Source organism: Balaenoptera acutorostrata, chromosome 7, assembly GCF_949987535.1.
Source record: "Balaenoptera acutorostrata chromosome 7, mBalAcu1.1, whole genome shotgun sequence".
In the NCBI taxonomy this organism is placed as follows: Eukaryota; Metazoa; Chordata; class Mammalia; order Artiodactyla; family Balaenopteridae; genus Balaenoptera; species Balaenoptera acutorostrata.
Window position 1 is genome coordinate 1,795,361 of NC_080070.1, and position 26,110 is coordinate 1,821,470.

The 26,110-nt window shown below is 44.1% G+C and overlaps 2 protein-coding genes across 10 annotated transcripts in view; one reads left to right on the plus strand and one right to left on the minus strand.

The window, feature by feature from the left end:
* The window catches only part of LMBR1 (limb development membrane protein 1), a 163,716-nt gene extending 139,027 nt beyond the window's left edge, over positions 1–24,689 (plus strand). For 5 of the 9 annotated variants that reach the window (XM_057549899.1, XM_057549892.1, XM_057549894.1 and 2 more), the window contains one exon: positions 2,052–3,227. In XM_057549899.1, the coding sequence (XP_057405882.1) occupies positions 2,052–2,137 (86 nt within the window). In that variant the 3' untranslated portion in view covers positions 2,138–3,227. Of the gene's footprint in view, positions 1–2,051; positions 3,228–23,162; positions 23,376–23,710 lie in introns of those variants that run through there. The other 4 variants (XM_057549889.1, XM_057549890.1, XM_057549891.1 and 1 more) reach the window with 4 other exon arrangements.
* Positions 19,246–26,110, minus strand: part of RNF32 (ring finger protein 32) — a 42,424-nt gene continuing 35,559 nt past the window's right edge. The window contains exons 8-9 of the mRNA XM_007165468.2: positions 20,509–20,676; positions 19,246–19,815 (exon numbers count right to left, since the gene is read on the minus strand). Coding sequence (XP_007165530.2) covers positions 19,585–19,815; positions 20,509–20,676 — 399 coding nt within the window. The 3' untranslated portion in view covers positions 19,246–19,584. The remainder of the gene's footprint in view (positions 19,816–20,508; positions 20,677–26,110) is intronic.

The window sequence follows — 26,110 nt, forward strand, 5'->3', positions numbered from 1 at the left end:
CAGATGATTTATGGATTTTAATGCCTAGGTTCCTTATTGCTGGTCAGATTAAAATCTAAAGATGAAGTCAGAATCAAACAGTCCTCTCAGCCAAATTTTTAGTGTTAAAATTTCATTTCTAAGCCTGTTGTAGCATCAGCAATATTAGTTAGCCATAATCTCAGATAAATTCCTACTTACCATTCACGAAAATGAGATGGTTATGAATAAATTGCAGTAAATTTAGCGTTTGGGTTGGGTATTCTGGATAGCATCTTGCTAAGGAAGTCTTTATTAAAGCAGTAAAATGTAATTTAACCGAAGGTAAAGGTTGTAAATGTTGTGTTGGCTCTTTGACCATAAGAGGCAGTGAAATCATCAAGAGTTGTGTAAAACATCTAATAGATACAGTTTTTTTTTTTTCCTTAATGTTTTCTGTTACTCTTTGGAATGCTCTAAGGAGGCAATGCCTTATACCTAGAAAAAGATCCTCATTAAGTGTATGTCATGTGTGAATGATCTGAGATCTTAAATATGACTTCACTGGGAATAATAATTTGATTATAAAATATAAAATTTAACTATCTCCTTTCTTTTTTCTTCTTCTTCTTTTGTGTGTGTGTAGGAGGTGGGGTGGGAGGGATTTTTTCCTCTGCTGCTGTGCATTGAGAATCATAACATCTACCTCATAGAGCATCTGGCACATAGTAGACACTCAGAATTTAGCTACCATGATGGTGGTGGAGCTGATTGTTTTTGCAGAAGAGAGACATTGTACTTTTCCTGAATGTATAACCTGTGCTACACCCAGGTTTTAGAAATAACTCATTGAAATAATCGATCCTAAAGGGGTTCTGTTCCAGTGAGGGCGTTGATCACTTGGTCGCTGCTCTCTTTGCCCACTTCCTTCTGCAGCCGGCCTGTGTTAACACGCTTCCTCATGTCCAGCAGTTGTAGGTGCCTTTTGTCACTCAGTGGCTTGGCCGTTCCTGAGACAAGAACTGTTTTTTTGTGTGTGCTGGATTGATTTATTTTTCCCTTCCCAGTCATGCATCATAGACAGGCTCAATTTTACCTTTTCTTTCATTAAGATATGCAGTGATAGAAATCTTAAAATTTGGAGTGCTGTGTTGGCTTACGAGGGATATAAAACTGCTTACCAGTCAGATAGACAACCATCTGAAATTTTAGGGGAAAAATAATCTTATCCAGGTATATTTTTACAAATATTTGAGCCTTATAAAAATTGTTTTCTCAAAATCTTTTCCATGGATGTGTTGCTTATGTGTTCTTGAATGTCTTTATGCTTCATTTTGTTAAAGTGCTCAGAGCTTTAATGCCACTTAAACTCTTAAAATTTCTTCTCACTTTTCTGCCTGTGAGGGCACAGTATTGTTCTACGTGTCAGGTATACTATGCAAATAATTGCTGTTTGATACAGACGGAAAGTAATGTAACTTAAAAGGTAGTAATAATCTTTTACTCTGTGAAATATCTTTGAGTAGTGAAATCTTATTTATGGTCAGTTTGTTCTGTTGCCATTTCTTTCTTCTTGGTAGTGTCTTCCGTTGCTTTTCTTTTTACTTGCATGCTTTATGTTTTGATGTGTCTTTCCCTGTGTTTTCCTGGGAGTGTATATGTATGGGTGTCTTTTAAAACAAAAATGGGGTCATCCTCGTTTCAGGTTGTTCCCTGGGAAGGGCACTCGGGTATGGGGATAAGCCTGCAGGAGGAGGTTTATTAGAAGTTGCTCTTGGACCAAGGTGGAGGGCGGGGCAGGGGCAGGAGCTGTGCGGAGGGCAGTGGCCGCTGCATCTCACCGGAAGCCTGAGCCGGCCCCGTGGGTTGTTGGGTGAAGGAAGGACTCCCAGCCTGCCCTGAACTAGGGGACGCCTGACCGCCTCCTGGGCAGCTGTCTTCAGCTCAGGCCCGGGCGCTGCCGGTGGGGAGAAGGGCCCTTTCATCCTGCAGGGAGTGTAGCCAGAGCGGCACGGTTCCCTCAGGAACACGGCACACTCTGCCCGACCTCTCAACAGCGCATTAGTTCTTACATTTTCTTCATTTTCCTGCAGGGCTTCATAAACTTCACTTATCAGATACTTCAAGGGATTCAGAAACCGCAAAGCCTTCTGCAAATGGGCATCAGAAAGCACTGTGAGCCCCACAGCACCGCTCTGCAATCAAGAGCCTGAGCACCCCAAACTCGTGACATTCCCGTCAGTCAGGGATGCTTGCTGCTGCCTGTGGTCCACGTTTAGGGCCTGGGCCTGTCAGTGTCGTTTTCATAATCTAAGAGCTTGGCTGTTGCAGGTCTTCTTCTTTTTATTTACCTTTGGGGGGTCCCTTGTTAGTTTCCAGCCGGGTGCAGGCTCCTCAGGGCGGCGCGCCTTCTGGGGCCATGTTTGCTTGCATCAGTTATGCACCCATGTGAGCGTGTTAGAAAAGGCCAACTTTGGGGCTTTCTAAGGATTCACTTAAATCTTGCTATATATTCCATTCAAAATGAATTCCATTCATGCCCTACATGAAAGGGCATCCTTGGTACTTAGATGTGAAGTTTCTGCAAAAAATGAAAGTTTATAGATGATACTGCAATGGGTACATTGGAACTGTAAATGGTTGCAAATTATATTTTTTACTTCCTTAAAGAAAAAACAAAAGCATAGTTCTGATTTATGTTACAGAATGATATTGATTGGACTTTGAGTCAAGGGAAAAATACAAAATTCTTTTAAAACTTGAGCCTTGGTAGAATGCCACAGGAATACCTCCTACTGTCCAGTGGAATAAGCTATGGTAGGAAGTATTATGTAATCATAGTTCTTTGACAGTTTGTGTATATAATTCAGTATTACCTCTCATAACATAGTTGCCAGTGTTGAATACACTTGTAACTTAGATTTTGCCTTATAGGCTATATGTACACTCAGTTTTTTTTAAGCATTTTTTTCAGAAATCCCTTAATTCCCTGTGCTCCTTGTGTCCATTATGAACTATAAGTGCTCTGTGGTAGACACCCCTTCTATCGCCACAGTCTTCAGGCTTTGATCACTTCTGTACATGCCAATTTAAACATCAGACTTACGAATGTTACCATTTAACACCCAAAACACACAGCATCAGCATTCATGATGTAAGAAAAGTTTTGCAGTGTATCGTGGTCTGATGATCATTCAGTTATTAAATTGTAAATAATTCTTGGGATGGGTTCTTGACTTTAAGTCCACTGAATAAAAGCTATAACATTATACTCTGTGTTACCATCCACTAGGATTGAGTACCAGAAATTGTGCATGCAAAAATAGCAGATGGGTCCACTTGCACACAATTCATATCATGCAGCTTCTATAAACACATATGTTCATATGCGCTGTGTGTTTGGCAACAGATTGTGTTCAGACAAAAGTAGAAGAACAGTTTTCTCAAATTGTTGAATTTAAAGGGTTTTTTGGGAGAAATTTATGAAAAACAGGCTATATATATTTTGACATCAAAAATTTCCACTTAGATCCAATATAATAAGAGAAAGTAACCCAAAGCTCCATTGTGTATACTTCTCCTTTATTTATTTATACCTCTGCATTGCCTTCTGAGGTTCTCTTCTTGTTAAAATGCAGCTTAGTTTTAAAATAAAAGAACATTTTGTGATTCTAAATAACACTCAGTAAATACCACCAGTCTAGTATGGGTGAATTTCTCAGCATAAGATCCACATACTGAGAAAATGAATAAAAATTGGCTGCTTTCTAATTTTACTGGTAATTATACCTATTTAAGTGTTAATTGCAAGTTTTGATTTTTACCGAAACTTGCTTGCTTTGAGCAGACCAGGTCAAGGGGAGAAGAGAAAGGAATTCCTTTAAATAAAAGAATATCACTTTTAACTTACACCAATTTCAGGGCAGACATCCAGAGGAAGAGCTTCTGGGTATTTGTAAGATGTCTGAAAATTTTTGAGTAAAATATTAAACTTTTCAATGTCTATATCAACTCTTTGTTCATTTGAAAGTTTCTTTCCGTCAGAGGACTTAAGCCAGGTTTGGATTAGTAAGGAGTGAAATGTATTATAAATTCCTGAAGCTCTTAGTGGATGCTTCTTCATTGCTGTGTGTAACAGAGGGACGGTTTTGAACCTTGGGTGCAAGATGCCTTCTGTGGAAGCAAATACAGGTGGTCACATCCTCGGTCTGCACGTAATGACAAGCACTTGAGGCTCTAGAAACACCTGGTGTATTCCTGGTCACAAGCACAATCTTCCTCTTGAGTGAGACACTTACTCTGAATGCAGGTGCTTCTCTTGGACGCACACTGGAGGCTGGCATATGCACCTGTGGCAGAAGCGGGTGCAGCGCACTGAGACCGAGCACCGGAGGACCGGTAAGGACAGGCACCCGTGAGCTTCCTGTTACTGCAGCTGTGAGTGCAGTGCGGGGCGGGCACGAGGCCTTAGGTCCGAGGTCCCGGCGCCGGCAGCCGGACGGGCCTGAAACGGCCTTCCTTCTAAGTGGATGGGGTACATCGCTGACTGCGTTAAATCAAATGCTCCTTTTATGTTTTCTCACCGCTAGGATCTATTTTAAAAGGACATTAGGCACTGCAATCACAAAGTTTCTTGAGGAGACTGGGCCAATTCTTATCATTCATTGGTTCTACAGTATGTAAATAAACTATTTTGAAGTTATAAATTTTACAGATTATAACGTTTGTAATGATTTTTACTGATTTTCCAAGATATTTCTTAGATTTAAAATTTGTTTAGCTTTATATACATTCTATGTAAAAATAGATCTGCTGTAAATATGAGACTTTATGTGAAAATTACACACACACACACACACACACGTTAGCACCTTCAGTGCCACGCTGAGGGGTTGACAGTGGATGAGAATGAAACCTTCCTGGTGGTTCTCAGTCTCGGGTGCGTCAAAGGTACATATATACCTGACCTTCGGGGCATCGGCTTCTGCCTGGCTTTCTGGAGCAGTCGGCCTCCCTGTGGCCTCTGTAACCGCCTTATTTGCCAGCAACACAGGCTTACATCGCGTGAAAGCCCTAGGTGGCTTTCTATGTTGTTAGCACAGTACTTAGTATATAAAGGCAGAGTTCTTACAATAATTTTTTTTAAGTATGAGGATACATGCAGTACTGACTTTTTAAACTTTTAAAAAATTGGTATGATGTTACTTTAAAAATAATGTTTGGATGCACTGGCAAATTATTTTTGTTTACAGAGTGTTTTGTTTACAGGTTATCAGTCTTGTTTCTATGAGATACTTTTAGTGTGACTTTTTAAATGTCTCAGAAATTAAAGTTTTACAAAAAGTGATTTCATATTTTGGTTTATAAGTACTCAAATGTGTTTTTTATTTTTTAATCTTAAATACCATCATGGCTAAAACTTAAGAGCATATATAGGTTATTTTCATTTCAATTTTATAAAGGGCAATAACTATTCTGGTGGAATGTTGAATTGAGGAAGGAGTGGATATTTTCTCTCCTTTTTGTTGGGGAGTTTTTGATAGATCAATTTCTTGCAACCTAAAATGTAGCATCAGTAATTGAAATCATGTATGTTATTTATTTGACTTATTTAGATTTGATTTCTCTGATTTCTTCCATTGAAGGACTGAGCCACATACCTGATTGTGGTGTGAGCAGCTTAATCCAGAGTGCTTGGAAGGCAAATGCCTTTAGCATGTGCTTCATTCACTGACAAATAGAAGCCTCTACGGCAGTGGCTTTCAGACTTCTGACCAGAGTAAGAAATCCAGTTTACATTGTAACTCACACACACGTACATACTTCTATACATACAAACAAAAATTTAACAAAACAGTACCTACTTTTACTGTGTGTGATGCATGCTGGCTTTTTCTATTCTGTTTTGTTGGTATTTTTCTAAGGTATTTTTTTAAAAAATACTTGACACAAACCACCAAGTCATTTCCTGGCTGAAAGAATACAAAGCATTTTTTTGGCTTTTGAATATTGTTCAGGTAAAATTCATTATTGCAAATACCACTGAAACAAAAGGATTGCATATGCAAATTACTTGTTCCACTGAAAAGAATGTAATTAAAATCAGTAGAAATTGCTCAAACTCTAAAAAGTGGATTATAAAATTTCAAAACTAAGTGATTGATCCATATGTCTTAAAGGAGTAGTGCTGGGAGCTAGTTTTCAAGATAAGTTATTTAACTTCCAATTCTTTGCAATTCAATTAGGAAAAAGTTTTTTCAAGTTCAAATGTAGTCAAACAAGAAATTCACACAAAACCCAGTCATACTGGATATGACTTTGGTGTTGTGCTCTTCTAAAGGTGTGAAGAAGTCAGGTTCTCACAAGCATGGATTACAGAAAGCAGGGCAGCAGCAGCTGCTGTGCATGCTTTCTGAGGACCAGAGAGAAACAGAAGGATCTTCAGTGTCTCGATGTGAGGAGGCTGAGATTCAAATGTGGGCTGTGAATCTGAGGAAGAAAGTTTTATCAGTTTCTAAGAATACTACGTGAAGGATGTAATGTCTTTTCCTTTGAAAAGCTATTACTAAAAGAATGTACTGCTTACAAACAGTGACACTGAGGATCAAGGATTTGGGATACTTCTGGAGCTAGCATATTGATTCTGCAGCTTTCCTTTCACAGCCCTCTTGAAATCTTCTATAGTTTTTCTCTGTCGGCTTAACAGTGGCCTTGAGGATGAAGTGACAGAGGTATGATTGCCGACGCTAGCACCTGTCTCTCCCCGGCCTGTGCCTGTTCAGAGAGTTTCTCATCACCTCCACTCTCTCTCATCCTCTCTTTACTTCAGTCTCAGCAGCGATTCACTTCTTCTTTTCTCTTTTTAGCCCTCACGGTGGCATCTCATCAGACCTCGCAGTCAAGGAGGTGAAGGGGGCGCAGGGGAAGGGAGGCAGGTGCTATGTTCTCGCGCTCAGCAGCCCGAAGACCTGGGAGATGGGAAAACACCCGCCTCCATTTTGCAGAGAAGGGGCCCAAACACACGAAGGTTAAGATTTGCTGAGGTCACACGGCTAGGGAGTTGAAGAGCTGTCTGTGAACACAGGTCAGTATCACTGAGTCTCACCTCTTCCTGGTTTGGGGGTTTTGATTTCTTTTCTTAGTGACTCCAGTCGGGTGGTTCAGAATTTTCCAGCGCCAGGATATTGAGTCAGGTGTTTGAACATCGTCTGTCTTTCCACTTGTCTTAGTGCTGATGGGGAGTTGCAGAAGTGTGGCATAGTCCCAGGGTCCATATTTCTAGGCCTTAGAAACTCAAGCAGACTTAGTTCTTTCTCAGTTATGCAGCTAAACATTTAATAATGCAGGTAACATAAGTAGATATCTAAGATGTGGTTCTAAAATGAGACGAATTTTATGTATATAGCTTGCAAAAGGGACTTACTGCTTTAAAATAGTAGTAACAACAACAATAATAATAGCAGTAGCCACTTAAATAGTGCTTTCCTGTGCCAGGTATTGTTCTAAGCATTTTATATGTGTGTGTATATGCATGTTTATTTAAATATGTAACTTATTTAATCCTCCTGACAATCCTGTGAAGTAGGTACTGTTAGTATTCCCACTTTGCAGATGAAGAAGCTAAAGCACAGAGAGGTTAAGTAACCTGCCCGGGGACCCACAGGGCACAGGATTCGAATCCCGGGCCAGCTGGCTCCTGAGTCCTTACCCTTAACCACTTTATAAACATTGCTTCTCAGATAGACTTTACTTATCAATTACAGCTGATGAAAAGAAGGCACCTGTTTTCACACAGGAGGCCCTGAGACCAGTTGACAGAGCCCTAGCTAAGATCAGAGCCTCTGAGACCGAACAAAGGGACTTGTTTAAAATTGTTACCTGTCTTCGTGGTGCTTGGTGAGGACACTGAACCAGGTAGAGAACACGTGTGCGATATTTGGGCTTTAAGAATGTGGCGTGATTGCCTTGGAAGGAAGAAAAACGGTCCGGGAAAGGTTTTTAAAGATGGTGGTTCTGCTTCACGTGTCACAGGGCGCGGCCCTGCAGGTTTCCCGCCGTACAGCGAGCTCTGCATCTGGGAGGGGTTTAGGCAGAGCCGCTGTGAGCCACTGGTGCTCAGCGAGCACAGGCCTGGAACTGGCGGCCTTGAGCCTCAGCGTGAGCTGACCAGAGCTTCGGTTTCCTCATGATTTCTGCATTCCTTTCCCCAACACGTAAAAGGGGCAGGCAGGACCTGTGGTTGTGAAAAAGCGCTAGGAAACAGTAGCCATAGTTATTTACCAATCTGAAAGGGGGGGAATCACACCTGTGTACCATGTAGTGGAACACGCCGGGTGGCTTCTGTATCTATGTATGTGTATCAGTGTATGTGTATCTGTGCATGTGTATCTGTGCATGTGTATCAGTGTGTGTGTATTTGTGCATGTGTATCTGTGCATGTGTATCTGTGTATCTGTGCATGTGTATCAGTGCATGTGTATCAGTGCATGTGTATCAGTGTATGTGTATCTGTGTATGTGTATCAGTGCATGTGTATCTGTGTATGTGTATCTGTGTATGTGTATCAGTGCATGTGTATCTGTGTATGTGTATCTGTGCATGTGTATCAGTGTATGTGTATCTGTGTATGTGTATCAGTGCATGTGTATCTGTGTATGTGTATCTGTGTATGTGTATCAGTGCATGTGTATCTGTGTATGTGTATCTGTGCATGTGTATCAGTGTATGTGTATCTGTGTATGTGTATCTGTGCATGTGTATCTGTGTATCTGTGTTTGTGTATCTGTGCATGTGTATCTGCATATGTATCTGTGTATCTGTGTATGTGTATCAGTGCATGTGTATCTGTGCATGTGTATCTATGTATGTGTTACATGTGCACCAGGCTGTGGCCGACATGCCACAGCCACTGACACAGGGCCTGAAACATTAGGTACTTGATAAGTATTAGCTGTTATTTTAAATAATTTATTTAAATGTTCTCTTATAGTTGCTTGACATTTTTAAGATAATGTCACAATTAGCTGTAGCAGATCCTATAAAGGGCTAAAATAAGACTTTAAAATTTTTGATAGTGGGGCTGTATAAGAACAACTGAGACCAGCTCCATAAAAGCCATTCAGCATTTATCTGGTCCATATGGGGCTTTTCTAAGTGAGTCCTCACTTATCCTCGTGGAAATTTTTCATCTACTGGAGTTGCCTAAAATCATCATTTCTTAAATTATGATGAGGATTTTGGAATCATACAGGCTATGTTAAAAACTTGTAACAGACAAGAAAGCATTTTTGGGTCTCCACATCCTCATTACGTTTATTTGGTTAAGCTTGAGAGTCTAGACGTGTCAAACATTAAATTAATTAGTTTCCTTATGAGGCTTTGTCTTTTAAATAGAAGCCAAGTCTGTCTACAAAAGGCAGTGAGGAATTCCCTGGCGGTCCAGTGGTTAGGACACAGCGCTTTCCCTGCCGAGGCCTGGGTTCAATCCCTGGTCGGGGATCTGAGGTCCCGCAAGCTTCTCAGCTCAGCCAGAAAAGATGGGGGGTTGCGCAATGATATTGGACCGTCACGGTGTTTCTGCTGATTTGCCTGACCTAACTCAAGTGTCAGCGTTTAAATTGTCATTGTAATTCCATGTGGTTGCTCTGTGACGAACCACGTGCAACCACAGGATTGTCGTATGCATGTGGAACCTCGTTTGTTCGTGAGCTTCTTTTCCTGCCAATAGATGCAGGTTTACATCATTCCATTGAATGGCTATATAGTATTCCTCTTGATGTGTATGGACCATATTTTAATCAACTCCTTAGGGATGGGTGTCTAGATTATTTCCAGTTTCGAACTACTGTAAATACTAACAAATAGCTTTCTACATGTATCTTAGCACAGTGTTCTATTATCTCCTTAGAAGTTTGTAATGAAAAACTCCTCTTTCTCGTACTCTCACTATTTCACTTGTAAACCACCAAATATGTGGGGTTTTTTTCTACACCAAGTATTTCTCCAATTCTCTGTGGATAACTACATGGGTGTCCTACAATTCAATTCAATTCTGACACTATCTTCATGAAATTAGGGCACACCCACATGTTAGGGGCTCAGTCCCAATAAGACTGGCTGCCTACCCCCCCCCCCACCCCCCCGCTTCAGATGCTGATCCCAAGCCCAGGCTGTCACCTGTGCTTCTGACCAACCAGCTGTACATCAGAGGGTCCCAGGACCCCCTCTTCCAGTTCAGTAGTTTGCTAGAGCAGCTCACAGAATGCTGGAAGACAGTTGACTTGCTAGATTACCTGTTTCCCATAAAGGATACAAGTCAGGAACAGCCAGATGGAAGAGATGCACAGGCCAGGTTTGGGGAAGGGGCACTGAACTTCCCCACCCTCTCGGGGTGCCCCACGCTCCTAGAGCCTCCATGCGTTCACCGACACGGAAGCTCTCGGAGTCCCTTCAGTTAGCGGTTTTTGTGTGTGTGGAGGCTTCACTATATAGGCGTGATGGATTAAATGATTGGCCACTAGCGATGAGCTCACCCTCTAGCCCCTTTCCACTCCCCAGAGGTCAGGAGGGTGGGGCTGACCCCTAATTAGTTGGTTGGTTCCCCTGGCCATCCTTGGGGAGTTTCCGGAAGTCACCTCATTCAGTGTGGAGAAAAGGGAACCCTCCTACACAGCTGGTGGGAATGTAAATTGGTGCAGCCACTATGGAAAACAGCGTGGAGGTTCCTTAAAAAAACTAAAGATAGAGTTACCGTATGATCCTGCAATCCTACTCCTGGGCATATATCTGGAGAAAACTCTAATTTGAAAATTTACATGCACCCCAGCGTTCATACCAGCACTATTTACAATAACCAAGACATGGAAACAACCTAAATGTCCATTGACAGATGAATGGATAAAGAATATATGCACAATGGAATGTTACTCAGCCATAAAAAAGAATGAAATAATGCCATAAGTCAGACAGAGAAAGGCAAATATCATGATATCACTTATATGTGGAATCTAAAAAGTGGTACAAATGAACTTATTTATAAAACAAACAAATTCAGACATAGAAAACAAACTTGTGGTTACCAAAGGGGAAGGGTGGGGAGACAAATTGGCAGTATGGGATTAACAGATACACACTACCATATATAAAATAAATAAACAGCAAGGATTTACTGTATAGCACAGAGAAGTATATTCAATATCTTGTAGCAAACTATAATGGAAAAGAATCAGAAAAAAAAGAATATAGATAAATATGTGTATATATATGTATAACCGAATCACTGTACACCTGAAACTAACACAATATTGTAAATCAACTCTACTTCAATTAAAAAAAAAAAGTCACCTCATTCACATAAGCCCAGGTGTGGTTGAAAGGGGCTTGTTATGAATATAAAAAGATACCCTTATCCTCTTATCACTTAGGAAATTACAAGGGTCTTCAGAGCTCTGTTCCAGAAATGGAGGAGGACCACATGTGTATTTTTTATTATAAGTCACAATGTCACATAATTCCTAGAAATGAAAGTGGATCAAAGAGAATGCACACTTCCAAGAGAAAGACCATATCATCATGCTCTCATCAGCAGCATGTGTGTGTCTAGCTAACACTGGATTTTGCCAGTCTTTTACATTAGTGGCAACTTGATGGGCAAATACTGTTTTTCTCACACTTTTAATAACTAGTGGGGGGAACTTTAAAAAGAATTTTAGCAACTATTTGTATTTCTGCTTTTATGAGTTATTAAATGTACTTAGCCCACTTTTGGTATTTCTTATTGTTTTATAAAACCTTTCTATTACAGTAGTAAATATTTGTCTTTCTGTTGTGTTGTAAATATTTTTCCTGGTTATTTGTTTTTTTAACTTGTTCACATTGTTTTCTGCTACATGGAAATCTAAAATTTTGAAGTAGTCACAATTGACAATTTCCCATAAATTTTTTGATATCGTACTTAGGACTTCCCTACTCCAAGAGTCCCTACTCCAAGGTAAAAATATTTATCTGTTGTTGTCTCTAACTCTTTTAATTAAGATGTAGCTCACATATCACATGTTGGGCTGCACCCTACAGGTCTGCAAGCCCTGTAATTGCCCAGTCGCGAGACCAAAGAAAGAACCTGGTGGTGGCGACAGAGACATCAGTAGTTTATTGGACCCAGGATCTTATCTCTGAAGCAAAGTCCTGCAGTGGCACCTCCGGCTGTGGGGCGGGGCGGGGGTGAGGGTTACAGGGGGATGGACATCAGGTCGGCTGGTTACCAGGGAAACTATCCTAGTGGAGCCGTTCTGATGGGAAGATTAGGACGGTCAGTAGCTGGGGCCGGGGACAAGCATGTAGGCAGTTACTGATCAGACTCTGTGATGAAGAGGGAAGGTCAGCCAGGTGAGTAGGGTGTAGGTGAGGCAGGGACTGGTCCAGCAGGGGATGTCCAGAGAGCAAGAGAGCAGCCATCTTGGGGGGCTTGACGGTGCACCGTAAAATTCACTCTCAGAGTAAACAGTTCACTGGTGTTTAGTGTTCAAAAACCAAAATTCAACCAAGTAAATTGAGGCTCTAATTGGCCTTATTAGGTGGCTTATGATTAGGGCAGCATCCCATCTAGCACCTAGAAGGAGCTCCCAGGGGTTGTACAAAACAGAAGGTTTTTATAGGGAGAAGGGTGGGGCAAGGGAGCTATTAGCCAAAGAAAAGGAAGGAATATTTTTGGTTCAAGACATCATTTGGGGGGAAGGGAACAGCAAGGGTTTCATCATGCAGATTGCCTCGTCTTCCTCTGGGGGTGGAGAGGGCCCACGTGGCAGACTACCTCCTTGGTGAAGACTAGAAGATTCCAGACTGGTTGATCAAGATTACATTTCTGGTGAAGGCCAAAACTGCAGTTAGGTCAAGTATCATGGGCTTTAGCACAAGTGACACAAGTGACCATTTTGGGCCTGTGGTTTTTCTCTTTTAACATTAAGTATATTCACAAACATCACCACCATCTAATTCCAGAACATTTTCATCACCTCAAACATAACTACTTTTAAGCCTCTGTTTTTTGGTAATCAGGCATCCCTTTGTCTGGAGTTTATTTTGATGAAAGGAATGAGATAGTGGCTGTGCAGACCGTCACTGGCACACACCTGCTCTCCTTCATGCTAAGCACCACAAGTCTGGTTTTCTGTAAGGTGGCAGTGTACCCAGCCCCCCACGGTGGGTAGCTGTGGCCACACGGCTCAGGGGTGATCAGGGAGATTGCTGTGAGGGTCCCCGGAAAGGTGACTCCAAGAAGCGAGTCCGCCAGGAGAAGCACCGTGGATGTGATAGGGAATTAGGACTGGGGCTCTGAGCCACTTCCCACCATGAACTTACCTTGAAGATGGACAGTCACAAGAGCTTGGGTGCCCGTGGGGTGCACAGCTGCCCTGCCTGCCCTCCTGGGGCTCCCTAGGAGATGGCAACTCGTCTTGCACTCAGGCCACCGCAGTCAGGTCCGACCCCGACGTGAGCACCTGAATGCAGTTCCAGCCGATCCTTGATCAGCTTTATTGTTTCCCCAGATGATGAGTCGGTTGTGGCAATATAGTAAACAATATGCGTGATTTCAGTGCCTTTTCCATAAACCAGTTGTCCATAAAATCAAGCTTATTTCTAAATTCTATAACCTGAAACTCTAATTAGTATATCTCATAAACTGTTTTGAAGATTATTCGCCTCTTTTAATGTAGCAAACACTAACCTTGTGTTTGGAATTATGAATACTTAGACGTACTCTTCATTTCATGGAGCTCTTGTCAATGACTCATTCTCCTCTGTCTGGAAACTTCCACATAGTATGGTGACATCACTGTATACACTTGGCTTATAATTTGGAAGGTACATTCTTTTAGACATGAGCATTCTTGTTGGCAAAGAAAATTCTTGTTCACAAAACATCTCAGAGACAATTGATCAAATTTGTAGATTAGTTAACACTGTTGTATCAGTGTTAGTTTCTGGTTTAGACAGTTTTACTGTGGCATGCTAACATGAGGGGAAGCTGGGTGGAGGCTACATGGGAATTCTGTTGTTATAACTTTTTTTTTTTTTTTTTTAAATTTTTATTTATTATTTATTTATTATGTTTATTTTTGGCTGTGTTGGGTCTTCGTATCTGTGTGAGGGCTTTCTCCAGTTGCGGCGAGTGGGGGCCACTCTTCATCGCGGTGTGCGGGCCTCTCACTATCGCGGCCTCTCTTGTTGTGGAGCAGAGGCTCCAGACGCTCAGGCTCAGCAGTTGTGGCTCACGGGCCCAGTTGCTCCGCGGCATGTGGGATCTTCCCAGACCAGGGCTCGAACCCGTGTCCCCTGCATTGGCAGGCAGACTCTCAACCACTGCGCCACCAGGGAAGCCCATAACTTTTTTGTACATCTAGATTATTTCAAAATTTCAGAAATACCATGTAACAAAGAATTTTGCCAAAGTGTAATCTTTGATCTTCTTAGGCCTTTCTCTCACTGGGCAGAGATAGGTTATGGCCTGGGCTCATGAATTCAATATTACAGCTGGTTATTGGGGCTCATAGAAAACTTCATCCCCTAACACTACCATGAGAACCAGGGATAACGTTTTTAAAAAGTCTTACACCATTTTAGGTAAGTTAGATGTACATCCACACTCCCTGCAGAAAGCATAAAGTAAGCATTTGATGGTTCCAGTACAGTATTGTTAACTCTGGTCCCCATGCTGCACATTACATCCCCAGGACTTATTTTATAACTGTGAGTTTGTACCTTTTGACCCCCTTCACCCGTTTTCTCACCACCTCCACCCCCCTTCCACTGGCCACCACCAGTTTGTCCTCTGTATCTATGAGTTTGTTTTTTTGTTTTTTTAGATTCCACATACAAGTGAGATCATATGGTATTTGTCTTTCTCTTACTTATTTCACTTAGCGTGATGGCTTTAAGTTCCATCCATGTTGTCACAAATGGCAGAATTTCCTTTTTACAGAGGAATAATATTTTACATACCACATGTTCTCTAACCATTCATCCATTGATGGACGCTTAAAATTGTCTTCATGACTTGGTTATTGCACATAATGCTGCAGTGAATATGGGGATGCAGACATCTCTTGGAGATCCTGATTTCATTTCTTCTGGATACATACCCGGAAGTAGAATCGCTAAATCATTTGGTAGTTCTATTCTTAGTTTTTTGAGGAACCTCCATACTGCTCTCCACGGTGGCTGCACCAATTTACATCCCCGCCAACAGCGCAGGAGGGCTCCCTGTTCTCCACACCCTCCCCAGCACTTTTTTCTTGTCTTTTTGATAGTAGTCATTCTAACGGTTGTGAGGTGATATCTCATTGGTTTTGATTTGTATTTTCCTGTTGATTACTGATGTTGAGCATCTTTTCATGTACCTGTTAGCCACCTGTATGTCTTATTTGGAAAAATGTTTATTCAGATCTTCTGTCCATTTTCTAATCAGATTATTTTTTTGCTATTGAGCTGTATAAGTTCTTTATGTATTTTTGGATATTAACCCCTTAACAGATACATGATTTGCAAATATTTTCTCCCATTCTGTAGGTTGTTACCTTTTCATTTTGTTGATATTTGTTTTGCAGAAGCTTTTTTATTTTATATTTTTTATTTATTTATTTTTGCTTTTGTTGTATTGCTTTTGGTGTCACATCCAAAAAATAATTGCTAAGATTTATGTCAAGGAGCTTACCACCTGTGTATTCTTCTAGAAGTTTTATGGTTTCAGCTCTTAAGTTCAAGTCCTTAAGTCCATTTTGAGTTGATTTTTGTATATAGTTTAAGACTGGGGTCCAGCATCACTCTTTTGCATGTAGCTGTCCAGTTTTTCTAACACCATTTATTAAAGAGACTTCTTTCTTCATTGTATATTCTTAGCTTGTTTGATGTAAATTAATCGATCATATATGCTTGGGTTTATTTTTGGGCTCTCTATTCTGTTCCACTGATCTATTTGTCTTTTTATGCCAGTACCATATTGTCATCAGAGTCAAAAGCCTCGGTGTCTTTTGAGTGAGAGATAGTCTCTTCAAAAATTAGATAATCTGGCAGCGTTAAGTTCCATGTTGTAGGATCATGGATACTAATCAGTAACCAACTGCTTTCCCGCTTATCTGTTATTGCTCGGCCGCAGAAGGCATCTGAGTTTGCGCCACTAGAATAAGAGCTGAGATCCCTATGTGACTTACTTAAGTAGGCACTCTGGTGCTGTTAGCGCTCACTTCAGGGCGGACTCGGGGCCTCGTCTTCGCGTGTCCTCTGCAGGCTCTCAGCTTCCCCGGGAGGAAGTTACCTGTCCACACCCTGTTGTCCATTGAGGTGTATCAGTACACGTTGACCTTGGTGTGAGGTCATCAGCCTGTATGAGGAATACTTTACAAGATCTGTCCCAGGAAACTCACCACTGCATCTTGGGACCTCGGAGTGAACACCATGTGTTTATTCTGTCTGTCATACAGCCGCCTTTTTATGGGAAAAGCCATGTCTGAGCTGAGCATAAGGAGCGGTGGTCTGTGAGGTGGGAGGACTACTGGTGTGAGTCGTCTGGACCCCGAGTGCTCAGGAGCAGCCTGGGGAGCGTGTGGCCTTGGCTTGAGCTCCGAGTCTGACGTGGAGGGGCAGCGTCTGGAGGACGTCAGCCGGCTGACTCCCCACGGCCGGTGTTCTTGAAAGGAGATCCGAGCCGTACTCCACAGCCACCCCAGTTGCCAAGTCAAACAATGAGAGAGAGGAGGCACTTTTCATAAAAAGAGAGAGAGGGTAGCCATTTTCTCCCTGAACTCTCTTTAACTCATGGACGTGAGGAATCGCGTAACACACGGTCTTCCTGTTGGGGCCACTGCTAGCTCAGGTGTGCGAGGTGTTCATCATATGGAGCTCAGCCTCCTTCTTGCCTTCTTTTGCTACCACTTGTTTCTTTCTTTTCTTTTTTTTTTTTTTTGCTGCACCACACGGCATGCGGGACCCTAGCTCCCCGACCAGGGATCGAACCCGCACCCCCTGCAGTGGAAGCAAGGAGTCTTAAGCACTGGACCGCCAGGGAAGTCCTCTTGCTTCTTTCTCTTCTCTGGTTCCACCTTAGTTTGTGCTATCTTGTGCTCATCAGAGCTCTTTGGTTGCAGGTGCCAGAAACCAAATTCACCAAGCTCAGGGAACACATCTGGATCTAAGGTACAGTTTGCAGCCAAGCCCAGCTGAGCCCACCACAGAGCAGGCAGCCCCCATCCAACAGATAAGTAATAAATGCTGCTTGTCATAAGCGTTTTTACAGCAATGGGACAATAAAATCATACTCCCTGATAAAATGAAACAAAACTGGGATTTACTAATCAAAATGGTAATAAACTAAATACCCAACCACCTGGAAAGGTAAAAATGGTATTTGTAAATAACTCCAGAAATTTATGGATTATACATGGATTTAAATAACATCACAGACTTTCCCTCTCCCAAGTGAGTCCTCCACCAAACTCACGCTTCTTAGGGCCCCAACTCTTTCTTGGACGATGACCAATTTTTGAATGAGACCTGAAGAGGCTGTGATGTTACCGTACAAAAGTCCGTGTGGTGTTCGTGGCTTGACCTGAGAATGTGTTGTCGTCTTCAAACTGTCCAGAGAAGCAGCTACTCCACTGAAGTGCTTTTTTTTTTTTTTTTTTTTTTACTGTTCTGTGGTTGTAACTTGGTCTCCCCAAGGCTTTGTTGGGCATGCTGTTCCAGAAGACTTGTCAATAAGAAAATCACCTGATTTGCCATCGACTTTCACAGCTGTGTGAGACTCACCCCTGAACACTCATGGGGTTTTCACTGCCATCTTCCCCAATGATGACCAACCCCAGATTTCCATCCTCACTGATTTTCCCTGTGTACCCGCTGCCTACAATTAACTAAGGCCTCGGTCAGTGGAGTACTTGGTTGCAAAGAGCAGAGGCGGACCGTGCTCACTTAGCAGGAAAAGAGTTTACTGGAAGGACTTGACAGCTCGCAGATGCAGTGGGAAGGCTTGAGAAGTGGGTTCAGAAAGCAGGCGGGACTGCCGGGGGTTTGGGCGGCCACACCCAGTCATCGTGCCCAGGGACAGGAGTGCAGGGACATGGTCACACCTGGCCCTTAGGGGCCTCTTACTATCACTGAGTGACCTGGGCATCCCTGGACTCTCCTCACAGATTCCAGGTTTGGGGCCTGGAATCAGACTGGCCCAGTCGTATCACACGGCTGTGCTCTGCCTCGTGGGCCTTCTGAACGGAAAAGTGACGTCTGGGATCCAGCCTCCCTCTGCTGTCTCACAACAGAAGTGTTCACTCACTCTTTAAATCATTCTCCAAGTTAGTCTCCACATTTTGTAATGGGAAAAATCACATCAGAACAGCTCCACTGTGATAGTTTCGTGATAACCAGCCAACCTGACGTCCATTCCCCCTGTAACTCCACCATTGAAAAGTGAGCACACGCCAACATGTGTGGATTGACTCATTTAAATGACATACATGTATATGGCTATATATAAATAAAACATGCCAGATGAGTGTTTTAAAAGGATGGGGTAGAAAATAAATAGGAACATACATTTAGTATTTCTTCCCACACGACACTGGGGCTGTTCTGCACCCGTGGCAGGCGTGCTCCTGGCCTTGGCAACCTGTCTGTCTTTTTCCTCCCGGGCCGGGCTTCCTGTCTCCTTGCCTGCAGTTACTTGTGGCTGCGGTCTTGTGTGCCAGGTGCCCCGGCGCGGCCACAAACGTCTCTGCCTCAGCACACGGGAGAGGCACTGGGGAGCCCGGGCAGGGCCACGGGCCACGAGCCAGGGTCCACTTAGAGAAGCCCCTCAGCCCTCACCCGCTGCCGAAGGGCTGGGGTTCACAAGAACAGGCCGCTTTGTCCGTCCCTGAGGTTTGGGCCTTATCTGTTCCAGCAGCTGGGGCACCTCACCATCCAACTGCGCTTCATTCTTGTAAGCGACCAGGCTCCCAGGAAGATTTCGTGGATTTCTTCACGTATGAACTAAAACAGTATATGTGGCTCTAAGTCATTACTATGTGATTTACTATTTTCTGATGTTGAAACCACTGAATATTTTATTTTCATGTCTTGGGTTTATATATTCAAAGTGCTGAAGTACAACAGTAATTTATCCTATAGAAATAAAGCAGTTACTACAAAACAAGAATTAGGAGTGGCAGAGGACCTTTAGGTTGTGGTCGACACTAGCTGTAGGTAAGTACCCAGCCACGCGGGGGCCAGGCCTGGGAAGACAGAGTATTGTAACCCTACCAGCAGCCCCCCTGCGGGCCAATCAGAACCGCTGTGGAAATGGGCCAGTGAGCCAGGCTACTGTGTCAGAAGGGAGTCCCTTTACTGTTATGAGCAATTCCAGCTGGCCCACTAGAGGCAGAGCAAATCAACAAATTACAGAACCTCTAAGACAGAAGTTTTTAGTCCATTCCTCACTTACCTCAACTGATTAAACTCATGAATCTGAAGTTTTCTTTTTATAAAGACTAAAATTGGATGGGTTGCCAGCTTTTAAAATATCGTTAGCTTTCCTAAGTACAACTACCAAAATTAAGGTAAACCTTTCCCCCCGAATTATATAATTTTATTCCTGTGAATTCAACATTCAAGAATTTTCTTTTGATAGCAAGAGCGGCAGAGAGGACACACGTGGAAGGGAGAAGTGTCCCCCAAGGAGAACTCCTCCAGAGCAAGGAGACACGTGTGGTGAAACACGTGTGAGCAGGACAGGAGGGCCGTGTGCCGTGCCGAGGGGACCAGGTGAGCCTGGCCGCCGACGGAGAGCGGGCTGAGGCAGATGGAACACTCGGGGCTCTCCCGGAGCAGGGCCTGCAACACAGAAGGACACGGGGGTTTGTCACGCAGGTGGTTGGTTTCATCGTGATAGGAAGTTCCGGAAATTTAAGTGAGAACTGTATACTGACAGACGTGGATCTTCTAAAAATGAAGATATTTCATTCTGTGTTAAAATAACATTAATTATATACGTACTCTGCTACTCTTGTGAAAAATGGAAAGGGATAGTAACACCCCTGGGATAACCCATTTTGAAACACAAATACTTTATAAAATGCTGAACATTAATAATATAGATTTTCTTTTAATTAAGCAATGAAGAGTAGTCTTTTTCAAATTTCTTGATACTCTGTAGCTGCTAAACTTCTTTACACATTTTCCTCTTTCTGTGATTTTCTAAGCAATTGTTTCCTCTGTGGGATTTGGAGTGTCGTTCTTTCATGGCTCCTACAGATGCAAGAGGAGGGCAGGCTGGGACCTGCAGGGAAACTCCAGGGGGTGGGGGAAGAGCATGTGGGGAGGCCTCTTCCCTCGGCGCTTTCACAAAATGCCATCATCAAAGCAGAATTTCACACTCAAGGGCCTTGGCGCTCACCCCAGAGTGGGTGGTGAAGGTCCTGGGGCCCCACGTGGTGCGGGCACAGGCCGGGCCCCCCCTTTCCTGGTGGGTCCCTCCCCAGGCAGCACTGCAGAGCCGCTGGCTGCCCTGTCCCGGGCACAGCCTACCTGTGTCTGGATCTTCCCCCAGTCCTCTTCCGTGAGCTCGTGGCCACACCTGTCCTCGAGCTGCTGCAGCACGCTGCGGTTGAGGGCCAGGCAGCGGTCGATCTCTGAGAAGAGCTCGTCTATGTCCGTGTGGTAAGAGCACAGCAGGCGGTGGCTGATTTCTGTGAACTGGGGACACGGCGGGGGCACACTTACACAAAGGCAGCGAGAAGTTCTGGAGGGAGGTTGAAGGGAAGCACCTTCTTGAGTCCTGACCACCTTTCCTGCTCATTTCGCTAAGGCCCTGCCTCTGAATAGTACTTCTTGGGGAAATAGACACACGGCGATTTCCTTAATCACTCCAAGTCCAGAGAATTGGTGCAGAGATTTTACCAGAATGGGGCACCTGGTTGTAAGCCTTGCTTGTTAGCAGGGAATACATTGATGAGAAGCTGAGAGGAGAAAGGATTAGAATTTTGCACAAGTAGTCACATGGTCATCCTGGTCTGGCAGCAGCTACCCTAGTCTTCACGGGGACGGTCACTGCACAGGGCCGCTTTCCTGGGGCCACCACCAGGCCGTCGCTAATGAGAGCTGCTTCGCTTCCCCTTGCTCCACAACATCTTCCCCTGGGGTTGCAGACTATGAATGATCATTTTAGTGTGAACGTTTTGAAAAATGGTTTTTAAAAAACATTTAGAAAGTAATCTTTCCAAGAGAAAGATTATCTCCTTCTTTCAAACTGGTTACTCATTCTGCTTTTCTCACCGAGCTCTAAAATCATAATTTTGAACCCCACCCCTTGCCTAAGGACCTTAAAAAATAAGCTGAGTTAATCAGTTTATGGACAATTGTATGTCCCCTTGCTACAGAACACATCTTTAGGACTTACCTTAAAATCCTGTTTTCACTGCTAGCGTAAATATGGAGACGGCGTGTTACATTTTGTCTCAAACTTTTGTTCTGCTTTAGAAGCATTAGCCTTAAATACAGTCTCTAATGTTCCGCCAAGCTCAGTCCTTTTATAAAGGTCTATATTTTGATACAGAAAGATTTAGAAAAGCATAGTGATTTCAGGACAAATGAGTTAGTTGTTAGCTGTGGCATGCTGTCGCCTCCTGATGGCAGCAAACCAGAATTGCCAGGATGAATGCACGCATTTGCAGTGCAAGTTCCCTCACCTGTGATTCGTAAAATGCAACATGCCTAGATCACGTGGGAGGTATGTGGACTCATGCGTGACTTCCCCCAGATGGACCAAAGTGTGTGCATTTTTGGTCCATTAAGTGGTAACAGTTGCTCACTGCAAAGTAGCGAAACTGTGATATCCTCCAGCCTCCCTGCTCTGGACTCAGTCTGGCCTTTGGAAATATTTACTGTGTGAGTCTCTCTGATCTCTCTGAATTGTAATCTCCCAAATTAGGAATCTTTAAGTCTTCTGTGTATACCCTTCCATCAAGATGCCGTCCACTCCTTTTTAGAAAACACAAGGTCGTATAGTTATTGGTTTATTAGAAATTTAACGTCTTAAACTTTTTAGGGTTTTTGTTAGTGTTTTGGTTACAGCTGCACAGGTTTTAGATGGCTTGCCCATTTTCCCATAAGTCCTGCATGATTTTTCAGGAACATACACATTAGCAGGGATGCCTAGATAGGTGAGTGATATTGTGATTCCAAAGGGCGTCAAGATTCCAGAAGTCGGTCTCCTTAGATGGGCTGGGAAGGAAAAAGAGTTTCATGGATTTCAGTTACGTTTTAAAGACCTGGATTATCACTGTGGGTTCAAATCCAGACTCTCAGTTACCAGCTGAATGACCTTGGGCAAGTTATGTTCGCTGTTGAGGGAATCTTATGAGAAAAGACTGGGCAAGTTCATTTGTACTCCCTCCCTTTGTTTTAGATTCCACATACAAACTCTATCATATGATATTTGTCTTTTTCTGCCTGACTTACTTCACTCAGTATGAATTTATCTACAAAATGGAAATAGAGTCACAGATTTAGAAAACAAATTTATGGTTACCAGGGGGTGAGGGGAGAGGGATAAATTGGAAGTCTGGGATTGACATATACACACTACAATATATAAAATAGGTAACTAATAAGGACCTACTGTATAGCACAGGGAACTCTACTCAGTACTCTGTAATGACCTATATGGGGAAAGAACCTAAAAAAGAGTGGATATATGTATATGTATAACTGATTCACTTTGCTTTACACCTGAAACTAACACAACATTGTAAATCAACAATACTCCAATAAAAATTTAAAGAAAAGAAAAAGGCCTGTGAACAGCTGGGGCACAGGAGTAAATGGTTTTTATTAAAGAGATTTGGGGATAGGGCTGTATTTGGTCTTATTTTTTCTCTCTCCCTGATCTTCTCAAAGTGCTGTATGATATACTTGGAAAAAACCCTTTTCGTATAATTGTTTTAGAACTTTCTAAAATGTAAGACTTCACCAGCTAGTCTAGATCGACACCGTCTGCAAGAAATGTCACGTGAGCCATGTCTAATCTTAAAATTTATAGGAGCCACATTAAGAAAAGTTTCTAAATAGGTGGAATTAAATTTAATATTTTACGTAACCCAACATATCCAAAATATTTATCACTTCAAAATGTATCAATTGAATAAGCTGTTGAGATCTTTATATTCTTTCCTTCCTGAAAGGCTTTGAAATCCGAGCATGCTGTGCCCGCGCATCACACCTCCATGTGGACTGGACCGCCACAGGTGGCTCGTGGCTTCCCGCACTGGACAGCGTGGCCTGGCGGCTCAGAAAGACACTAGAAAGGAGTGACCTCACGTCCGGGCACAGAGAGGTAGCCAACCCAGGGCCGCTCGATAGCTCGTCTGTGAAACGTTTGAAGGCTGATGTAAACGGTAGGGGTGATCTGTTGTTTAAAGGGTGTGACGGTGGCGGCTGTCACCTGCTGGCTGTCGTGCTCGTCCTTCCCCAGCACAGAGCGGTCTGCAGAAGGCGTCCCAACCAGAAACCACATTCCCCATTCCCCCTGTGCTAGGTGGGGCCACGTGACACAGCGTTTCCAATGGGAATGGGGTCTCTGGGCTGGACACACAGGTCTCTGAGGCCCAGGGGATGGTAGGGCAAAAGGATGGGGGGGACAGTATCTGTGTCCCACAGGGTGGCACGCTGCAACTCAGGTCACTGAAGCTTCTATTTTCAGTCGTTGAAATTAGGGGTTTATTTGTTTCAGCAATTAGCAGTGTCCTGGCTGAGAGACTGTGGCTGTTTCATGGAACTGGGCAGGATGAAAGGAACTCAGCCCATCAAACCTCGCAGTCATTTAGGTGTGTGATGCGCGGAACATGTTCTCTGTGGACGTGGAGGACTTTCCCATTTCAAGTATCCTACTCTACTGGACATCCCATGTGCGCGGTTTGTCTGTTCATTTGTTTTTATGTGGACAACCTGGCGGGATGCCATGTCTCTGTAAGTCACCTCCATCAGAAGGTGCCTTCACGGACCTGGTGTTCCCTCCCAATTCCCATCCGTCCCGCAAGAAGACTCGAGCCTGCGCGGGAAGGGGGCAGCGGTTGTGGTGAGTGAGCCTGCCCAGCCTTGGTCCCTGGGTGTTAACAAGGATGCGTGCTGGGTTTCAGGGAAAGGCCGTGCTGTAACACGGCAGGCGGCCCACGGGGTTGTAATCCAGGCACCTGTGTTTTGGGGTTTTGCATGCAGTTGTTTTTCAGCCGTACTTGGAGGTCTGGAGGAAGATGCTTTTCCATCTATGAATCCAATTCTGTTTCTTGCTGATTCTAATTACACTTGCCTGGCAGCTGGATCCTAGCTTATGGGCTCCAGCTGGCAGTGTTTCATTTTCTCTGTTCCTCAGCCTTTCAAATACCTGATAAATCCAAATAAATTATTGAAAATAGAAGAGTTCCCTATACTTTATAAAAGGAAGAATTACTTGGAAATGCATACAACTGCCTTCCAATTAATGTTTTATAATTCAAGTTTTCTGTAAATTGGGTTTTCTTGAAGTGTGAGATATTTCCCATATAGACCTGTAAGGTAAGGTCTTTTCTTCCTCCAAAATTATACCTCAGAATAAAAAGGATCACGTTCTATTCCAGACCTTACAGAGTATCTCAGATTATGAGGTGTGTTCTCAAATTAGTTCTGAACAGAAGTGCTACTTGGAGCAGACAGGTTGGTGTGAAAGGATCGCAATGCTGCTTCTCAGGTGAGGTCCCCGGACCCGCAGCATCTGCATCACCTGGTAACTTGTCAGCAATGCCAACTCCCGGGCCGGCCCAGCCCTCCTGGGTCAGAACCTGCAGGTAGGAAGCAGCCGTCTGTGGTTTAACAACCCCCAGGGGGTTCTGATGCTCAGTCATGCTTGAGAACTGCCATCATAGAAGTTTCCCGATTAATTTTTGAGTCAAAGTTATTTAACACAGCTTTAGTCATCATTCCTGGAGACGTAACCACCCAACTCCAAGTGTGAGGTGTCCCCGTGAGCTTTCAAAGCTCACTTAGAGCAACAGAGTAAATGTGGAGGCCACGAGTATTTATATATCCCTCTCTGTATATATATGTTAATGTTGTCACGTGTGTGGCGAGGTATCTCTGTGGTGCTCTTCCTACACGTTGAGTGAGTTCTCACGGCTTGAGTTGGAGCTAGTGTGCACGCTGCTGGGTCCCACGTGGCCCCAGTGGGGACGGTCCCCGATGTCGCCTCCCTGCGCTGCGGGCCGCCTCCATTCCTTCTCACTGTCAGCTTGGGCGCTGAGTGCTGCACTCAACGCTGGCCCACCGTGCAGAGCTCTCCCTGGGTCCCCGCCTCTGTCTGTCTGTGGGTCGCTCCGTACGCCAACTACGGGGGACACAGCAGAAACACTTGCTGAAGAAACGGGCTCGTCAGTTTCGCAGATGCAGCTAGTGCCTGTGCGGAGGGCGGGTCTTAACGCGCCCGGCCGGCCTCGCTAGCCTCCGACCCTCACAGTCGGCTCCCTGCGCCTTCGTCTCCTCGGGGTTTTCTCCATGACACGGCTGGTTGAAACTGATACCGTTTTCAACAGAGTGTTTCCTGCCTCTTTCCCTCCAGGAAGGTGGGGCGCACCCAGAGGAGGCCGTGAGTCTGGTGGGGAAGCAGGCAGGGGCTCCGGGGCGACGCTCGGGTCTGCGGAGGCCGCTGGAAAGCAGCGGCTCCCCACCCGGAACCACGTCCTGAACGGGCGAGGCGCAGGGTCAGCGCCGGACGCAGGTGCGCGCGTTTGTATTCTCCTGTCCGCCAGCCTGCCTGGCACACCTGGCATCACCTTCACACTCGTTAACGACCATGCTTTCTTCCTCGGCTTAAATGGCAAGCATGTCGTAAATGAGAAGAATAACAATCCCCTTTATATGCAGTGGTGGTTAAAGACTTAAAATGCAGGTTATTCAACCTAAGCTAAGTAATTTTGCCTTTACGCTGCCGTTTAGCTGTGGCAGGGTGAGGGATAGAAAGCACAGACGGGTCCCAGAGGAGCCTGGGCCGGGCCGGGCCGGGCCGGGACACATCTTGTTCCTTTAAGGACAGGGCGCCCAACCCAGCAGGAAGGTGGATTGGGGGTGGGGGGGGAGGCCAGGAGAGGGTGCGGAAGAGAGG